Source organism: Dioszegia hungarica, assembly GCF_025882075.1.
Source record: "Dioszegia hungarica strain PDD-24b-2 chromosome Unknown MKK02contig_32, whole genome shotgun sequence".
Classification (NCBI taxonomy): domain Eukaryota; kingdom Fungi; phylum Basidiomycota; class Tremellomycetes; order Tremellales; family Bulleribasidiaceae; genus Dioszegia; species Dioszegia hungarica.
The window spans coordinates 160,454-179,369 of NW_026515781.1; the positions used below are offsets into that span (position 1 = coordinate 160,454).

The following is an 18,916-nucleotide window of genomic DNA, read 5'->3' on the forward strand; positions in this document are numbered from 1 at the left end:
GTCGCGTCGAGGGAGGCCACGTGTACCTGACTTTCCCACGCCTGCGAGAAGAAAGGAATGAGGAATGCGGCGCAGCAGCAGCTCGAGCGGAGAGACACGATCAGAGGTACATCTTTCGACCAGCTCATCGTCTGGCTCACCGCTCACCAAGGGATAATAGCCCGCTGGTCAGATCCTTCATCCATCCATCACCTGGTTCCCCCACCCCAAAAGTATCGCAATGCTCCGCTCCACCCTCCTACTCGCCCTCCTCTCCCCCTCCCTCGCCTTCTACCTCCCCGGTACCGCCCCGCGCGACTACCGCCGAGGCGAGCAGCTCGATGTCTTCGTCAACACCCTCACTCCCATGCTCAATTCCAAACTCCGCTCCCTCATCTCCCTCGACTACTATGACCCCCGCTTCCACTTTTGCGCTCCCTCCGGCGGACCCGTCAAACAGCCGGAATCCCTCGGGTCTATCCTATTCGGCGACCGCATCCTGTCGTCCCCGTACGACGTCAAGATGCTGGAGAACTCCACCTGCAATATGCTGTGTCGAAGCACGGTGCCCGGGGAGGACGCATTATTTATCAATGAGCGGATAAGGGAGGATTACGGGCTGAATCTGGTGATTGACGGATTGCCCTCGTCGGAGCAGAGGCAGGATAGCAAGACGGGGGAGGTGTTCCTGGATGCCTCGGGATTTAGTCTTGGAGACGACGAGACGGATCCCGCTCGGCCGGCGCTTAACAACCATTATGATATCTACGTCCAGTACCACGCGCGGGATGCGGACCATTTCCGCGTCGTCGGCGTGATGGTATATCCTCGGTCGGTCGACTCGATCCTGCCGGGCGGATCGGTCGACTGCGAGTCGAAGCGGCAATACCACCTCTCGGAGACGGGATCCAACGAGGTCGCATACACGTACGCCGTCCAATTCACACCGTCGGACATCCCCTGGGGTCTCCGGTGGGATGCTTACCTGCACGTCTTTGACCCCCGGATCCACTGGTTCTCGCTCATCAACTCCCTGGTCATCGTCGGCTTTTTGGTCTTCATGGTCGCCATGATCCTGTACCGGACCATGTCCAAGGATATATCCCGGTACAACGCCATCGACCTCTCAGAGGACGTCCAGGAAGACTACGGCTGGAAGCTCGTACACGGCGAGGTTTTCCGCGCTCCCTCCCGCCCCATGCTGCTCGCAGTCATGGTAGGCAACGGAGCGCACCTCGTCGCCATGTGCGGAATCACCCTCGTCTTTGCCCTATTCGGTTTCTTATCCCCCTCGAACCGCGGCTCACTCGCGACCGTCCTCCTCCTCTGCTGGACCCTCTTCGCCTGCGTGGGCGGGTACGTCTCGGCCCGCACCTACTCGTCCAACGGCGGAGACAACTGGAAGTCCAATATAGTCCTCACCGCCGTCCTCTTCCCTACCATCATATTCACCGGCATCGGACTCCTCAATCTATGGCTCATCGGCTCCTCCTCGTCCGGCGCCGTCCCGTTCGGAACTATCCTCGCTATCCTCCTCCTATGGTTCCTCATCTCCGTCCCCCTCTCGGTCGCTGGATACTTTTACGGGATGCGACACGGACCTTTCGCTCAGCCCGTACGCGTCCATCCTATCCCACGCCAAATTCCTCCCCAGCCATGGTATCTCCGTCCCGTCCAGTCCGCTATCCTCGGCGGCGTCCTTCCCTTTGGCGCGGCCTTCGTCGAGTTGTACTTCGTCCTCTCGTCCCTCTTTGGACATAGGGCGTACTATGCCTTTGGCTTCCTCTTCCTCACATTCTCGGTCGTCGTCATTACCACCGCGACGGTCACGGTGCTGTTTACGTACTTTGTCCTATGCGGGGAAGAGTACAGGTGGCATTGGCGGGCGTTTTTGATTGGCGGAGGGAGCGCGTTCTGGGTGTATGTGTATGGGATATGGTACTGGGCCAGTAGGCTCAGTCTCGATAATATCTCGAGTGTGACACTGTACTTTGGGTACTTGTGAGTAGTTCCGCCACTCAGCCTGGATCAAGCGCTGATCTGCTAGATCCATCTTCGCTCTTCTAGACTTCCTGATCGGCGGATCAATAGGCTACATCGCGTCCTACTTTGCCATTCGGAGACTGTACGGGTCAATAAGAGTGGACTAGGGTACAGCTGGGCTAGGGTGCGGGAGTAGGGTATTGAGGTCCTTTGAGCTGTTGATAGAAGGGCGATACTCTATAGGTGCATAGGGTACATAGTAGATAGATCTAGTAGGTAATAGCACAAAAGTCCAACGAGATTCGGATCACCCCCAGATCCCCGCCTCTGCACCAGGTCCGGCTCGGGCTCTGTCCCTCTCTCACATCCACCCAATCAAGTCGCCTTGGCCTGACCCGCCGCCGCCCGCCACAGCTTCGCCGCTGCGATCATCTCGTTGTTTCCGACAATCTTGACCTTGTCCGCGGGAGGGTTGGTCGCAAAGTGGGCAATACAGTCGCCGACGCTGATGGGTCAGTACGGGTCCGTGATAGTCTTAGGAAGAGCGTATAGACAGGGCGAGGAGAGAGGGAATGGAGCACGTAGAAGAGATTGTGTAGCGGTGGGAGAAGTACTGGAGGGGAAACAAGCGATACGAGGAGAATAGCTGGGATGAAGAGAGGCCGTTACGAAAAGATTGGAGATGAGAGAAGGATATACAGCTCCTTCTAGACTCACTCGGCAGCATCAATACGCAGACTGTCCATCGGCAGTCCGATCTTCCCCAACCCCCAGAAGACCTTTTGGGTCATGAGCTCCGGCACGCGAGTTTCCGTCCTGGTCGTCAGTCAGAGCTCTTCCAAGATGAGGAAAAGGAGGGGATGGTGAGTTCAGGGTAAGGGGTGATCGGGAGACAGGGACATGCGGAGAAGAAGACGGGAATGGAAGACCAGGGGTAAGAGGAGGTGAGAGAGGGATGAAGGAGGTAAGAACATACCTCGGACCCATGAGAAGTCCCGGACGCAGGATGACAGTGTGTTCATAGTTCATGCCGATCAGGTCGTCCTCTAGCTGTCCCTTCATGGCGGGATAGCCCATGTATGAGTTGGAGTTGGCGCCGCCGGACGAAACGAGGATTGCCTGTATGTGTCAGCGAGGCGCTTACACGCTGGGTGACGAGCAGGGAGGACGATTGGCAGACGGCTGGGTGGGATCGAGGAGGCGTAGGGATACGGGCAGGACCAGATCGTCTGGATAGTAGTGCTCGAAGTCTATCTTGAAAAGAGTAAACACAGCGGCGGTTCATTTCAGGCAGGCGGCGACAGATGTACAGAAGCTTGTGGAAGCCTTCTCCCTCTCACATCTCTCCGTACTCCCCTCGGTTCCTCGACCGAAGAGAGACGCTATCCTAGACCTCTTCCCAGATCAATGGACTCACCACGCTTGCCCCATCCGCCCTCGCCTTCTTCGCCAAATCCCTGTTCAAGTCCAGATCAATCTTCTTCTGATTCTCGAAACCGCCCGCCGCGCCCCTTGTCGTCCCCAGACAGCTGACATATACGTCTCCTTTACTCGCGAGCTGCTCCGTCACAGCGCTGAAGAGGTCCGGGAAGGTCCGATTCGCGTGCGTAGTGGCTTGATGACCGGTCGGAGTATTGGCGGGAGCCGAGCGGGTGAAGGTGCAGATTGAGAAGGCCTGAGAGGTGGATGAGAGGAAGGAGCGGAGGGTGGCGGAGCCGGTGAGACCTGTAGAGCCGAGCAGAGTGACGGAGATTGATTCGGGCATGTTGAGTGATCGATAGATGCAGAAAGTAAGCTTGCCAGCTTGAAGCTTGAGTTCGAGCGTCGACGCGAGGAATGCGGAGCAGAGGATTGTGGCGGATCGAGTGGATTGCTTCTGAGTGGCGGTTTTTGCGAGCTTGGGTGGCGAGATGTGTTCGGCTTGTCCTGGCGATCTGAGTGATCAGAAGGATGTGCGAGCTCTGCGGAGTCAGTGAAGATCGACACGGTTATTAGCTAGAGGTCCTCGCTGATACTCTTAACCACCCTGACATCCACAACACAAAACTAGAACCCCTGACTTCTTCACCACCATCACAAGCACCGTTCGACCCTCACCCCTCCCGACCATCTACACCTTCCGTCTCCGAGAGAGTTCCTGGGTCAAGATCCACAGATCAATATCCTCATGGTACGTCGTCCAGATACTCGCGAAGGGGATAGACCCCAACGCTTTCCCCTACAGCTCATCAGCCTCAAATCCGAAAGACAGGATGTACCGTGCAATAGTGAAACTCACCGGAAGACGTCCAATGAGGACCTGCTTGAGCTAGAAATGGTCGTTCGAGGTTGCGCACTCGCGGAGTTCTTGACAGAGGAACCGGTAGTCCCGCTCGGAAGTTTTGGGAAGCCCTTTCGGGTACATCCACTCGCCAGGTACACTATGTCATCAGCTAAGCGCTCGATCCGCAATCAGGGATAGCAAGAAAAGCAGTGAGTGGAGCCGGCAGTGCGGGGAACTAAGGATATGGATGTAGGAGGATTCAGTATGATGAATCAAGTCTGCAGTGACTTCATCGCTCGCCAGATCAACCCAGTCGGTTCAGCCTGGCCCCATCTGCATGACGAGGCTCGCAGACGCGCGAGTAGCCCATTGCAGCCTCTTCAACAGATATGATAGTGCAGAGATAACGTTTCAAAGGAGCATGAGTAGATGGAATAGCTTACGAGGCCCTGGAGAGAGCAGCCTGTGCAGCTGGAGCCGGGCGGGGACGCAGATTTGCCGAGGGTCCTTTGGCACCAGGGGCAGAAGGCACCGGGCGGAGCTGTGCCTAGCTACGTCAGTCAAAGCTCTTGTATCAGACTGTCTCATCTCTTCAGGGGTAAAGGACAGGTGTTGTGTGTCCAACTGTGTGTAAAGGGACGTATGGGTGTGTGTTGGGTTGGATGATCATCTAAGCACGTACCTTCTGCCCCTTTCCAGGCTTGGACTTCTTCTTCTCGTCGATCTTGGTCCGCATGTTGATCTGAGAGGGGGTTTATGTGTTTTTTTGGGGTTTTCTGGTAGCAAGGCACTGGACAGGGGCACTATGAGACTAGGCAGCAGTTGAAGCAAGGCATTCATCACGTTCGCGAGGGTGGCAAAGACACCCGGAAATCAGCATTCCTCGGCCGGATTTCCGGTTTGTGTCTCGTATATTGATGTGGCACTCCGGACGGCCTGTGCGCAGGACCTACAGGCGCTTGCCATGCATCCAATGCTCCCTGTTGACACGCCAAAAGCACAGAATATGATTCTGCATAGATCAGAAGAAGTAGAAAGGAATGCCAGCATACCTCACGATCGGCAAAATCAACGTAAAAGTCAGTCGCGCCGCCGCCTTCCCTTTTTGCCACTGTTCACCCTTCATCTGACCAGCCCCGTCCCAGGAGAGAGCCACATCGTCGGCGTCTTATATCTCCGCAAGTCGCGAGTAAGGCCGTCGTCTAATGTTGCTGGGAATCCGTGGTTTCATCGTGCACTTCATGCACCGGAAACTGGATTACAATATTGAAACTTTATATACTTTACTATGGTCATAAAGTCAAAAGGCAATAACCCGGTCCCGCTCTCTCAGGGCGGCCTCATCCTGCGGGCTGGGGCCGGCTACAACCTGGGAGGGTGGCAATGCTTGAGGTCGGTGTGTCCACCCGAAACCCACATCTAAACCTTCGGGGGACGCTCCCGTAGGCAAAGGTGGGCGGAGGGTTGGGCTTTGAACAAACATAAGATCTTCGTTGGATATATAATCGGAGTCCGTTCTCTATGCTCAGGAGCTCCGCCGTCAACCGGCTCCGATAGGGGTTGGCGCCACCTAAGGGCACGGCACAAGCAGACCTGGTCTAGCCAAGACCAAAATCTTTTTGGTGCCTCTGTCACGGGATTCAAACAGATGTCCTTGATGTGATACAGATGTAGTAGGGACTTGATATTGGGAGCAACGTCTGTTATACAGCTATACCAGTCTATGAGCAACCCACATATCTATGTGTCGCTCGCTTTGCCTATGTTCGCTGTTTCGGGCACACTTGTGAATGAATCCCCAGGCTCTTCGCCGAGCTAAACCGACCGCAGTACCGTCAATCATCAAAGGATAAGACCCGTCTTGATGCAGCGGTGGTGACTTCTCACATAGATCGATGGCGTAGAACCGAGAGAGCGGCAGTGGAGAGGATGCTTGAGGTGAGCTTGCGTACAAGAGGAATGTGTGGCTGGGTGGCGAAACCGTCTGCTTGGCATTATATTGTTTGCTGACGTCATCCAGATGAAAAGTCGATCGAGAATAGCTACAGCCAAACAGAACATCTCCATATCTCTTTGCTTGTTGGTCTTACTGTCCCATCGACTTACGGTGTAAAGCTTTGAAGTCATTGCAAGACTGCGTTCAGCGAGATATATTGGAACCTGCTAGTGAGCGACCCATCCTTTGTTGATGCTTGGTATTCCCTCTTCCGGATCGATAGCTGCTTGGCGGGACGGTGCTGATTGCACAGCTGGCATCTCTGCGTCTTCATCCATCATATATCTACTCTAGGCATCGATCTTCCTAGCTCTTAATTTCCAGATACACCACGTATAATCAGTCAAAATGTAAATTTTATGTCCTCTGCAGTCCCTCCAAAATTCCTCGCTGATTCGCAGGGACATGGTATCTCCCGCCCAGCGGCATCGGGCCGAGCACCTGGCTCGATCCGCAGCTGCCGCCGCGCACGCCTCTTACTACTCGCACCCCAGCGCTCACCTTCACACCTACCTCGGACGCGGCAATGCCGGTACCCAAGACTACAAGCCCAGCGCGGCAGAGGACGATCGGGATCGGAATGCCCCTGGAGGCGAGACGGCGCCGCTGAACGAGGCGTACATCCCTCCTCCCCCGTCTTTGGACCCGGCGCCGAGCAAGCCAATGGGTCCTACAGAGACCGGCACGGATGGTACCAAGGAAGAATTGGGAGGCAAGGAGGATGCGGGCGCGCCTTCGGGGCTGGACAAGGGCGCGCTGGAAAAGGGCGGCGAGGCTGGCGGTACGCGCACTAGCCCTGGGCCCACTGCGGAGGAGGTCGAGAAGTGGCGCGCGCAGAATGGCGTCGAGGGGGCGAGCCAGCAGGGCGCGACTGCACTCGTCGCTGGTCAGCAGAAGGAGCAGACCGAGTTGAAGGTCAGCCGCATGGAGCCGCATCTGCAGCTGATGTGAGTCTGACTTGCCGTCTTCTGTTTGTACGGCGACTCAAGCTGACCCTCAGGTGCGGTCCCCTTCTCGCCTACTATACCGTCAAGGAGAATGTCTGGCAGGGCGCCGTCATGGTGGTAAGCTTCTCTGCTCGACAATCTCTCGGAGGAGCCCAAAGTTAATCTCCAGGTCGTCCGAGATGAGGGATCCAATCTTTCCACCCCACCCACTCTTGCCCTTCAATTCCACCAATACTCGCCCCCAACTCCTGAAGCCCCTCGCCTAGCCGAGCTCAACTCCGGCGGCGAGCTCCTCAAAGGCACCACCCTCAACTCGGAGAAGATCCTCATGTACAAGTCGCACGACGACACCTCGTCCTTCTTCAGATTTGTGATCGAGGTCCCGCTCCAGCAGGTCGAGATGGTGGTGACGTACAGCCTGAACGGAGGCGAGGGGATCGAGTTTGTCGTTCCCAAGATTGGGCAGAACCTCCGATGGGCGGCGCACAGTTGCAACGGTGAGCTAGCATTTCGACTCTCGTGCAACGAAAGCTGATGATTAGGCTTCTCATCCGGCGTCAACCCCGATGAGTTCAAGGGCGACTTTGAGTCTGGCTACGACCCGGTCTGGGAGGATATGATTCTGCGTCACCAGCAGCGGCCGTTCCACTGCATGGTGGGCGGTGGGGATCAGATTTACTGCGATCCTATTACGCGCGAGCCGGAACTTCAGGGCAAGTCATCTTCTTTTGGCCTCAATCATCCCAGCTGACCCGTCACAGACTGGATCAACGCCCCGAACAAGGAAGCCAAGATCAACACCCCTCTCACTCCTGAGATTGTAAGCTCAATCTCTCTGCTGGCGAGAACAGGGCTGATCAGCAGGAATACGCTGTTGACCGGTTCTACTTCAACCACTACTGCAAGATCTTCCGCTCGAACGCGTTCGGCCGGGCCAACTCGACGATTCCCATGGTCAACATGCTGGACGACCACGATCTTATCGATGGCTTCGGGACGTATGATGATGAGACTCAGGAGGGCGCTGTGTTCAAGCACGTCGGGTCCAGGGGTTACTTCGTGCGTCTTCCTTCCATCTTGCTTCAGTCTTTGTTGGTCGCAAACCCGCGCTGACGAAGCAGTGGTTCTGCGTCTTCCAGCTCTTCACGGTCGACGCGTACGACGGCGTCAACCCCGCTCCCAACACCCACCCGATCAAGTCCATGATCATCGGCGACGTCAAGGGTCCGTGGATCCCTGCTCCGTCCCACTCGCTCATGGTCTACCTCGGCCCCAAGGTCGCCATGCTCGCTCTGGACTGCCGAGCAGAACGGAAGTTGACGGAAATCGTCACGCCGGCAACTTACACCAAGGCGTTTGCGGAAGTGAGGAAGTACAAGGGGATTGAACAGCTGGTCATCCTTCTTGGTGTCCCCATCGGTGGGTTCTTTTCTGATTATTATAAGGCGGGGCTGACTCCCAGCCTACCCCCGCATGTCCTTCCTCGAGCACTTCCTCGACGCCAAGTACAACCCCCTCAACATGCTCGCACGGCACAACGCCATGGGTCTCGGCGGGATGGTCAACAAGTTTGACCAATCCTCCGAGCTTCTCGATGATCTCAACGACCACTGGTGTGCCAATACGCACAAGAAGGAGCGCAACTGGCTCGTCCTCACCTGTCAGGCGCTCGCCCTCGAGTTGCACGCACGAATCACGTTCCTTTCGGGCGATGTCCACCTCGCGGCGGTCGGATGTCTCTTTACGCATGCCAAGAAGCTGGGCAGGGCGTTGCCGGCGGAGGAGGACCACCGGTACATGCTGAATGTGGTGACGAGTGCGATTGTCAATACGCCTCCTCCACCGGGCGCGGCGGCTATGGTGGGGATGTTGGGTGGGAATAAGCACAGGACCTTACGTGAGTTGTTCTCCACGGCGTTTCGAGAACCTACGCTGATATGTTAGACTCGGAGAATACCGACGAGGTCATGATTCCCTTGTTCGTGGAGGACACAGACGGAACGCCAATGAAGCGCAAAGTGAGCTACCCTCCTGGACACGTATCTCGAGCAGAAGCTGATGGTAAAGTTTGTCCAGCCTCGCCGCAACTACGCAAGCATCGAGTACCTCGAGGAGTCTGGTGATCTCGTATTCGATTTCAGGGTGGAGAAGGTTCAAGGTGGAGGGGACACAAAGAGGTAAGTCTCTAGCGATCCCGGAGAGAATCGAGTCGAGCTGATCGTCTTAGTTACCCAATCAAAGCGCCTCCTCCTCGCTGGACCAAGGCGGCTCCTAATCCGGTTTAGGTGGTCGGCAGGAGCGGTGCGAGGGGATGTTGCTTTCGATCAGTGGAAATCTGTTGGTTCGTGGGATCTGATTCTGAACATGCGTTTCCTGTGTAAATGTAATCAATGCGCGCCGTGAGGTCCAATACACTAACATTTGATGCACTGATACGACCAAAGCACCATCGTGGGTCGCGGAACGCCTTGAGATCTCGCACTGTGGCATCGTAATCTCGTCGACGGCAAGATTGCGGTGCACGAAGGCCAAATGGCAACATTGACCAGATCGCGGTGCACAAAGGATAATTCGCGCGATCAGACCGAACGCGTAAGAGCACCTTGTGGACCACTCGATCGCGATCCGCGAAGGCCACATGGCGACATCGTCCATATTGCGGTGCACAAAGGACGAATGGCGTGATCAGGCCGAACGCGCAAGAGCACAGAGTCCTTTCACCTCGGCCTCCTGTCTCTTATCTCGATGCCCAGGTAGATCGGGCTATATAACGAGTGCCTTTTGCCCCGGTATCTTCGCCACTCTCTTCACATTACCCTCCCTCACAGCCAACTACATCTGACTTCACGTCACCGAACTTCGTTTCACATCACTACACTTGTCCACATCGGATCACCATGTCCAGCACCTCCGCTTTCTACCTTGGTGGTCAAACCACTGTGAACGTCCCTTTCGTCTTCACCCCGCTGCCCTCGGGCCAGTCCAAGTACTGGTTCGACAAGAACGGATCGGCCGCTGCCGCTTCGTCCGCGACGACTACGCTCGGCTTCCCCAACGACACCCGGAATCGAGCGGACCTTCATGTCAGGAGCGCCCTCGAGCAGCTGCGAGACGGATCGTGCATGCCCGGCGAGTGGGGTCAGATCCATCCGTGTACCCAACGAGATGGATCCACCTACCGCGTCGGCCATCCAGTCGTCCCCACTCGATTCCGCACTGACGAGGCGTGCGAGGGCACGGAGGTCATCGCCGAGCCCATCACCAAGCTCATCATCGACGACAACGGGCTCATCTTGGTTTGCACCGAGGCTGACTTGCTGAACGGGTGGGTGGACTCTGGCATGACTGAGATGGAGGTCGCTTAGGGGAGAGAGAGGAGGATAAATCAGATTGAGGTTGACAGTCGATTCTTTGACATGTACATGGTGGATTCCGCTACGCGGTGTGTGACATCGACCACTTGGCTGTGAAACGAGAGTCCCCGCCGAAAACTATGCTTGCGCTTGGAGAGGCCTTGTGAACAGCTTTGCCTGATTTGATCCCCATTACTGTCCTCGTCAATCAGCAGCCAGCTCAGCAACGCCTTCTGGTAAATACCCCGGAGATCCTGTGAACTGGTCAGCGGACCTTAGTGATATCTCATGTGCTGAAGCGGTTACGCAATGTGCATGTGTTACCCAACGACAATAGCGTATGATTCATGTATAAGCTCTCCGTCCCGTAATCCGTCCCGTCCCCATTATTTACCAGGCATAGGTCGGGGTCAGCCTCGCGAACGAGCAGCATCAGTTCGTGGGCGAACCGAGGGGGATTAAGAGGAGAGCTCTGGATTGAAGCTGTGATATCCAGGCTGGGCGGGTCTTCAGGCGGAGTCATGTCGAGCAAATGCGATTCTCTGCGAACCTGGAAATCGAGACTGTAGACACCGTAGAATCTGAGGTGGTAGAATTGCGAAGGGGGCGGAAGTGAGAGCTTGATACATAGCCCAAGGGCCTCGCCTCTCATCAGGATCCCTTCAGATAGTCAGCCTCGAAACACCAAACTCCATGATCCTTTCGTCCCGCTAATCGTGCCGAAAGCAAATCCAGATCCCGTTCCTTCCAGCATCATCTACGCTGGTCTTACGGGGTGGGCCGAGCCAGTAGCTCTTGCTCAAGCTCTCTGCGTATGCCAGAGGCAGGGGAGCCGAGGGACCATCAGTCAGTCAGTGGGGAGCTGTAAACCCCAGTTGTTTGCTAGTATATAAGTCGCGATGTCACAGAAGCTTCTGTTTGGCGGCACACTAGCCGAAGCCGTAAGTACCTGATTGTCGCCGAGGTTCTCTCGTCGAGGTCAATCAGTAGGAAAAGTCAGAAGCAAGGACCGGACGTACCATTGCCTGCCAACACTCGATGGTACCTACTCTACACAATAGCTTGTGTCCTGCTGAACCATACCTCTGCCTGCCGTTCTACATCCTCCTCCACGCACTGCCTGACTATCATACCTCCCACCGCCCCACCCTGACCCCAAAAGTCCTCAAACATGCCGATCCCATCCTGCGTGACCACGCAGCGACCAGCGCCTGTCAATTGCGCCGCGTACGACCGACCGCCTCCTATCCGCTGGACGGGCTTAGCCTTGATCCATGCACGCGTAAAAATCGGTCCATCCACCGGTGACAGAAGTAGTGAGCCGCGAAGATCGTGAGCCAGATCGCCGAGGTATATATGAGCGCCCTCACGGACGGGGATCGTAGAGCCCGGGTACGTCTTGAGCAGTTCGAGGATATGCGCGCCCATCGGATGATCTTCAATCCGTACCACCTTCAATTCACCGTACGCCCCCTCCGTATACGTTCCCGTGATGTCTCCGCTCGGGCGCGGACTGGTGGGCGATTGACGGGGCAGCGGAGCATCCTGCAGACCGGGGGTGAAAAAGATATCCTCCCAGTCCACCCGCTCCGGGATATCCAGCAGATCGTCCAGGAGTATTTGCAGCGCCGTATCGAGCATATCTGGCCCGAACGTCGCGTCGTTGCAGAATAGTGCGAGCGCGATGTCGTCATCCGGCAGACGAAAGACGAACGAGTAGTGCCCCGGAAGACTGCCCGTGTGACCGACGACCAGGTGCCCGCGATAGAAATGGGTATGCTGGCCGATTCCGTAGAACATCTGGCTCATGGTGGAATGAGGTGGTTGGGCAGCGCCCCAAGCTGTCCGAGGACGATTGAGCTCGTCGAGCACGGCTGGGGAAAGGATTCTCGGCGTCAACGTCTCTTTCAGCCAGAGTAACTACATGATCAGCTCCGCGCAGGGGTATGACGGACGTACGATATCGTTCCCCGTACTCCAAGCTCCACCCGCAGCTGCCAGAAACAGCCCATCCCCTTCGTTCCAAAATGCCGTCCGTCCCACCTCGCCCACATGTCCCGGCCCAGTCTGATCATAGTGCGCAAACCCTTCCACCCGCTTTCCCGACGCCAACGCGACTTTGTGTTCGAACTGCGAATCCTTCATCCCGAGCGGGTCGAAGATGTTCCGCTCGACAAACTCGTGGTATGGCATTCCCGAGAGCTTGGAGATGAACTCGCCAGCTAAGATGAGGCTGCTATTTGAGTATATGGCGGTACGACGGAAAGAGGAGGCAGGGCGGTGGTATCGCATCCGGTTGACGATGGCAGAAGGGGTGTCATTGGTGAATCTGCCGATAAGCTCAACTGCTACAGCTGTTGGTTTGTGCGGGAGACGCTTACCCCCACGCGACGTTATTGACCGGTATTCCGAGACGCATGGCTGCTCCCTGAGCTTTCATCCGATCGGGAGGTGGGTCCAATACTTACCGAGAGCGTCCTCGATATCCGCATTCTCCTCTACTTCCTTGTCCATCATCGTCCAGTCAGGAAGGACCGTTGTGATCTTGGTTGTCCAAGCCAGCGTCTCGCCATTGGGTAGTCTCGTGTCCCGAGCAATCAGTATGCCCACGCTCGCAGCGGCAAACACCTTTGAGCAAGACGCGATGGCGTGCTGTGACTGTGACCCTTCAGCTTTGACCCACGACCTACGCGAGCATGATCAGAAAGGTGAGATCGTACATCTGGCAGCCAAGGAGATCCGCTCGAGTCCCGAATCCCTAGAGCAGTCACGCCTGACTCCCATGCACCCTCCTTTTGACGGACAACCGAGATGCACAGCCCTGGGATCTTGTATTTGACCAGCAGACGCTCGAGAGCCTGCTTGACGTGCGAAGACAGTCGGTACAGCGGTTCGGACCCGGGTTGGTCCCTCGCCGGGTCCATCGGCCACGACGTCATGATGGTCGGTGTGCGAGCTTCAGGGCTATAGATTTCCGGTTGGTTTCAGAGATGTCTGAGTAGCAAAGATGCAAGCCATAGATGGATAATTGGGAAGAACGGGTGGCTGGCCTTGGTATGAACTTTGGTCCTTTGGACCGGTCTTCATCTTGCCGCTGGTCGCACTGCTCGTACATCCGATGAATCATGGACTAGTGGGATGCGATATATCCGGACGGACTTTGGGATATCCGGATCCATCTTGACCCAGCGAGCTACCGAGCACGGTGCTTTACTCTTTACTGGACTGCTGATCGAGAAAGGAGTTCGGATTGTGGATATAGTGTACAACGATACATGTCCCATTCTCAGAGGTTATCAAGAGCTACACCAGCCTGCCACCTCCCCCACCGCCTCGCCGCTCTTAGGTATACCGGTGACCCAAACCCGCTGACAAAAGCTATAGGGAGGAGGGCGATGATGGCGATTGTGGGAAAGAGGGTGAGGAGGGGCTTGATGAGCACGAAATAGCACAGGGCGGAGTAGGAGTAGTGGTCGCAGAACTGCTTGTCAGTGTCGGCCTCATCGTCGCGGCGAACGAGGTGGTGTTGGGTGAGTACGTACCATTGCGTACGAGCACTTGATGAACCCCCTCTCCCATTCCAGCGGACCCTGCTCCTCGCCGGTGGGTCCGTCCGAAACATATTGAGTGCAGGCGTAGAGCGGACGGTGGAAGATCGGGTGATAGACCGGTATAGCCCGTGAGAGCGGAGCATGATGATGCGTCTGCATCATGATCTGTGCACATCAGCTTATGTCCTCGCTCATTCAGGGGCGAACGAGTCACAGCAGATGACACTTACTTCTACTCTCGCTGCTGTCCTCGCGAGTATCAGGGTCAGCCACCATACTGCGGCGCCGATGGGCAGGGTGATAAGAAGGGCGGTACCGGCGACCGTGCCGGCGAAGAGGAATGGCCAGATCAAGAGTGCCTGCCTTGATCAGCTTGGTCCTCCTCCTCACTTCCTCTTGAGCTGGAAAGGGAACCGGAGAACTGACGAATGGGAAGTTGAGCAGAACGAGATGGAGTAGACTCCGCCAGTACTCCTTCCTCCCTATCGGGGTCCAGAACCTCCTCCAGCCTGCTTTCCAGGTCATATCCACATACTCGTCCTCTAGCTCGCCGCAGAAGACGGACCGAAGAGTACTCCTACGCCTCCTCCCGCTGACTGAAAGACCGCCTAGTAATGCCGTCCGCTCGTCTGCGTCCACATCCGGCTCGATTCCGCTGTTTGCAGCCCTCATCTGGGCGGATCCTCCCAGAGATATCCGTCCATCCTGTAGGGCGCCTCGTCCTCGGACCACTCCAGCTTCGGAGGTCGTATACGCCCGATGTCTTCCCCCTGCCTCCTCCCTATCCCCCTGCGCTCCCAAACTCGCAGAACTCCTGCTCCGGACACTCGGCAACGCCTGCACTCTGACCGACCTGGGCGAGCTGGGTCCTCCATTTGGTTCATCTTCCACGCCTATCTCGGCCGAATGGCTATAGCTATACCGAGGTGACGTGGGCGGTAGTGACGCCGCCGATGTATGGGCGGAGCGCGGAGATTGGATCGTATGGTATGCCGGTGGGAGCTCTCCTGGGGGTTCTGTGGGGTCCAAGAGAAAGAGGTGGGATCCGTCTGCGGAGAGAACGTAGATCTGGGAAGGGGTCTTGCTGTGGCCGCCTAGAGTTGGAATTGGGTGTTGTGGAGAGGAGGCGGGGGATGGGGTAGGACCAGAGAGAGGAAGGCCGGGCATCATTGCGGAGGGCCCGAGATCCCTTCCTGCTTTGCCCAATAGTAGGATAGCAGGAAGCGAATTCCTGCCGGGAGGCGCTCCTTACAAAGATAGAGGGCCGTGTGGAGAGCACCCAGAGATAGTTAGGGATGAGACAAGGCATGAATGCGAGCAACCTCCCTTCCACCACCCTCAGCCGCCACAGCTTTCGGGCTGTTTAGACGCACGGACCTGCACTATTTGGCTCCAACTTGGTCTTTCCAGCTCTTCTGTGACTGTACTAGTACTATACCCCTGACAAGCTCATCTATAACCTAGTGGACCCGCTCAGAACAGTGTCAAGATGGTGGGTGGAACTGAAGCATCGAAGACCAGATATCAGCTGATTCAGCTCAGTCCGTCACGCTCCACACCACTCTCGGCGACCTCAAGGTATGCTGCATATGACCTGCCTCTCCTGGGTAGGTGTTCAAGCTGACCTTATTAGATCGAAGTTTTCTGTGAAGCTGTACCGCGTACAGCAGAAGTGTGTCCTGTCTCCTACCTTCTTCCCTGGCTCCACTGATTTTTCCATATCCTGATACTAACACCCTCTACCATTTTGTGCCGTACGTGATGTGATAGCTGACGCTCCCGAACTTCCTAGCCCTCTGCGCCTCCGGAGCATACACCTCCACCATCTTCCACAGGAACATCAAGACCTTCATGGTCCAAGGTGGAGATCCTACGGGCACAGGAAAGGGCGGACAGAGTATATGGGGGAAAGAGTACCCGGATGAGATTAGGCAGACGCTTAAATTCAATTCGAGGGGGGTGGTGGCTATGGCGAATGCTGGGCCGGATACGAATAAGGCGCAGGTGAGTCGAGAGGTCCGACAGGCGCGAGGCGCGAGGATGAACGGAGGAAATGGTCACTGCTGACAAGGCAGTTCTTTATCACTTATGCTAAACAGCCAAGCTTAGATGGGAAGTATACAATCTTTGGAAGGTGAGCCATATCCCCTCATCCTGTTCGCATCGCTCCCCGACACTGCGCTTGGTCACGTCCTCTCTCCACCTCCAGCTGGCGTTGGCATGCATGTCATCCTGCCGCAATGTGCTGACTTGATCCAGAGTAATAGACGGCGCAGATACCACGCTCGACACAATGGAGAAAGTCCCCGTCAATGAAAAGAACCGGCCGAAGACCGAAATCAAGATCCTGAATGTGAGCTGCATTCCCCTCATTTGCCCTTTCTGGGAGAGCAGATGGGAGCTGATACAAAAGGTGACAATACATGCCAACCCCCTAGCTGAGGCGCAGAGATAACACCAGCTCTAGGCGGCGTCTACAACTGGGCGTCAGAGGGTGACCGGAAGAGCGCAAATATGGTGCGGAGCATGTGTGGGGGATGGGAACAAGGACTAAAGATCCGAAGGCGAGGAGAAAGCTAGGCCCACCAGCCCGAGGTTCAAGAGCCTCAGGTCCAGCTGCAGTCGTACAATGACAAATATGCATCGCCCGCGCTCAATCCCTACTTGACTTGGCGCGACACGCTCAGATCACCTTTTCCCCTGCCCCATTCCCCCTGTCCCATGTCCACCTTGCCCTCTCCCCTCTCTCCTCGGCCCTTCCTGCCCTCCTACTTCCCCCAGCACCACCGCCGAATCATCCACTTTATCGGCTTGCTCCCCCCCTATTTCCCTCTCCCATCCCCTCTTGCAGCATAAACCCAGAAGACGGATACCCCATTCTTCTGACCCGTGTTTTCGGCGATACCCCCTCAGTACCACTGGTCGCCTTGTGGTATACCGAGATCCTTGGGTGCCCTATTAGGGATGATACATTCGGTGATGTTAAATGTGGCCTTCGCCAGCTGAGATCGTCAGCTTCGGTCTTGTCGGCACTACCACCACTGGACATCGCGAAGCTGAATTCTCCTCTTTCTTATATCCCAACCACCGTCTTCTGCCCCATACATCCGATCCTCCCCTCGTGAGAAGAAGAAACAACCCACCTCCCAAGTCTCCATATCAAACTCCATGACCCCCTGATGCAAACTCCCATCCGCCCCCGCATCCCCTTCTCTCGGTCCACCCTCTCCTCCTTCATCATCAACCCCATTACCACCAGGCACCTCCCCCTTTCTCGCCCGAATAATAATTTCCCCCTCCTTCGTCACCTCCAAACCCGCATTCCCATCTCTGACCAGGAATGAAATGTAAAAGATGTTTTCGACGGATTGACTGAATGAGTTTGGGTTGATGGCAAATTTGAAGAAATTGATGCCAGAGCGGTGGGGGTCGACCTTTTCGAGTGCCTTGTACACCTGTCGTGTCAGCTTGTGTCCAGAGCACGGAACGAGCAGTGCCAGACAGTAGAGACTCACCTTGATGACGAAATAAGGAGTATCCTCCTCCTTCTTCTCCTTGTCCCCCGCGCCCTTCCCTCCTCCGGTGATGGTGGTCGGTACCACGGCGGGTGCGAGTTCCGCCTTTGCTTTTCGCTGGCCGAGAACACGTTTCTTGTGCTCGAGCGCGAGCGGGCCGTACCTGCGGCTCAGCTCATGGCTCATGTTTCCGTGAAGTATGCTGTTCGTCCAAAGATTCAGACTCTCTTCCAAGCTGAAGACCGCCGCCCCTCCTTCTCGTATCGTTCACCTCCCAGTGTGTACCTCTCTGCAGACATCGGCTGGTAGCTGGACGCTGGATGCTACTCACATAAAGTCAATCCCCGGTACCCGCCTATACAGCTTGGCCGCCATCCACCCCACCCTCTCCCAATCGCCCATCGGTTCCGCCTTCCTCCCGGCCCGGTTCTTCTTCTTCTGAGCCGCCTGACTAGCGCCCGCTTCGTCCTCGTCCAGCTCATCCTCGTCTTCCTCCTCGTCGGCGTTGAATCGGGTGTTCGAATTGAGAAGGGCCTTGATACTGTCCCGTCAGCTTACGCCTGCCACCGCATATGTCGCACAAAGAAGGCATCCAAAGCTCACCGAAGGAAGAACTCGTCAGTGTCGAACGAGTTACTGCTTTGATGATGGTTCCGAGACCACTGATTGACGAGTTCGAGTCTGGAGGAGAAGACGCGAGCGTCGAGCGCGCCCGTGGCGGTGTCTTTGACTAGAGGGGTCAGCTGCTTCTCCACGTCATACATCATATCTATAATGAGATCTCGAAAGCTGAGATACACACCATCCTGGAAGACTTTATCCTGCTCAGTCAAGGCAGCCATAAAATCGTCAATCTTGAGGTTCGCGACGTTCGCTCTATCGTCTATTCATATCAGCTTCTTCCTCTTCGTCCTTTGCAGGCGGACCTCATAGAGAAGCTATCTCACCCTCTACCTTGCTCTGCAGATCCCTCAGACTCTGCCCCAGCTTCTGCGTCTCGCGCGCATCTGGGCCCTCGAACGTCTCATGCAGAGTCAGGCGTCTCTTCTTTCGCAACGATGTGGGGATCTGGGTCCCTCCGCCTTGGATCGAATTGCGCTTGATGCCGTTGGGAACAGCGCTGACGCTGGGTCCTGCCTCATACTCGGGGGAAGCAGACATGGTTGCTGATACAGTAAGAGAGGAGTGGGATGTATGAATGGTGGATGGGTGAGTGGACTTTCTTCCTTGTCTTTCGACGCGCACGGATGGCAGTCGCGTCGCGTCGTGATCACAACAGGTGAGAGCGTTTACGTAAAGAGCCCAAGTGGAGGTGGTCAAGCACCGTCA

General features: G+C 56.1%; 7 protein-coding genes across 7 annotated transcripts; 3 read left to right on the forward strand and 4 right to left on the reverse strand.

Moving 5' to 3' along the window:
• Nucleotides 1–220: 220 nt before the first annotated feature.
• On the forward strand, nucleotides 221–2,129 carry MKK02DRAFT_41384 (uncharacterized protein; the record flags this gene model as incomplete). Its single annotated transcript, XM_053091546.1, has 2 exons — nucleotides 221–1,980; nucleotides 2,027–2,129. 2 exons carry the CDS (start codon nucleotides 221–223, stop codon nucleotides 2,127–2,129), a joined length of 1,863 nt encoding a protein of 620 aa, XP_052941534.1.
• Nucleotides 2,130–2,337: 208 nt separating this feature from the next.
• Nucleotides 2,338–3,727, reverse strand: MKK02DRAFT_41385 (putative endoplasmic reticulum protein; the record flags this gene model as incomplete). The annotated part of the gene is made up of 4 exons (XM_053091547.1): nucleotides 2,338–2,467; nucleotides 2,680–2,778; nucleotides 2,939–3,081; nucleotides 3,380–3,727. 4 exons carry the CDS (start codon nucleotides 3,725–3,727, stop codon nucleotides 2,338–2,340), a joined length of 720 nt encoding a protein of 239 aa, XP_052941535.1.
• A 2,899-nt stretch (nucleotides 3,728–6,626) lies between these two features.
• On the forward strand, nucleotides 6,627–9,349 carry MKK02DRAFT_35586 (uncharacterized protein; the record flags this gene model as incomplete). The annotated part of the gene is made up of 10 exons (XM_053089209.1): nucleotides 6,627–7,168; nucleotides 7,222–7,285; nucleotides 7,338–7,665; nucleotides 7,711–7,881; nucleotides 7,930–7,988; nucleotides 8,033–8,227; nucleotides 8,290–8,587; nucleotides 8,631–9,065; nucleotides 9,113–9,186; nucleotides 9,224–9,349. 10 exons carry the CDS (start codon nucleotides 6,627–6,629, stop codon nucleotides 9,347–9,349), a joined length of 2,292 nt encoding a protein of 763 aa, XP_052941536.1.
• A 2,019-nt stretch (nucleotides 9,350–11,368) lies between these two features.
• Nucleotides 11,369–13,460, reverse strand: MKK02DRAFT_30766 (beta-lactamase/transpeptidase-like protein; the record flags this gene model as incomplete). The annotated part of the gene is made up of 6 exons (XM_053088130.1): nucleotides 11,369–11,470; nucleotides 11,541–11,571; nucleotides 11,639–12,441; nucleotides 12,481–12,850; nucleotides 12,986–13,179; nucleotides 13,212–13,460. 6 exons carry the CDS (start codon nucleotides 13,458–13,460, stop codon nucleotides 11,369–11,371), a joined length of 1,749 nt encoding a protein of 582 aa, XP_052941537.1.
• Nucleotides 13,461–13,807: 347 nt separating this feature from the next.
• Nucleotides 13,808–15,239, reverse strand: MKK02DRAFT_35587 (uncharacterized protein; the record flags this gene model as incomplete). The annotated part of the gene is made up of 4 exons (XM_053089210.1): nucleotides 13,808–14,002; nucleotides 14,064–14,237; nucleotides 14,303–14,431; nucleotides 14,499–15,239. The coding sequence occupies 4 exons, from the start codon at nucleotides 15,237–15,239 to the stop codon at nucleotides 13,808–13,810; spliced, it is 1,239 nt and encodes a 412-aa protein (XP_052941538.1).
• A 322-nt stretch (nucleotides 15,240–15,561) lies between these two features.
• On the forward strand, nucleotides 15,562–16,527 carry MKK02DRAFT_35588 (cyclophilin-like domain-containing protein; the record flags this gene model as incomplete). Its single annotated transcript, XM_053089211.1, has 7 exons — nucleotides 15,562–15,564; nucleotides 15,615–15,650; nucleotides 15,706–15,744; nucleotides 15,843–16,076; nucleotides 16,148–16,206; nucleotides 16,332–16,425; nucleotides 16,486–16,527. 7 exons carry the CDS (start codon nucleotides 15,562–15,564, stop codon nucleotides 16,525–16,527), a joined length of 507 nt encoding a protein of 168 aa, XP_052941539.1.
• A 454-nt stretch (nucleotides 16,528–16,981) lies between these two features.
• Nucleotides 16,982–18,748, reverse strand: MKK02DRAFT_41391 (Nse4 C-terminal-domain-containing protein; the record flags this gene model as incomplete). The annotated part of the gene is made up of 7 exons (XM_053091548.1): nucleotides 16,982–17,074; nucleotides 17,216–17,527; nucleotides 17,588–17,750; nucleotides 17,919–18,128; nucleotides 18,191–18,317; nucleotides 18,390–18,470; nucleotides 18,535–18,748. 7 exons carry the CDS (start codon nucleotides 18,746–18,748, stop codon nucleotides 16,982–16,984), a joined length of 1,200 nt encoding a protein of 399 aa, XP_052941540.1.
• Nucleotides 18,749–18,916: the final 168 nt, after the last annotated feature.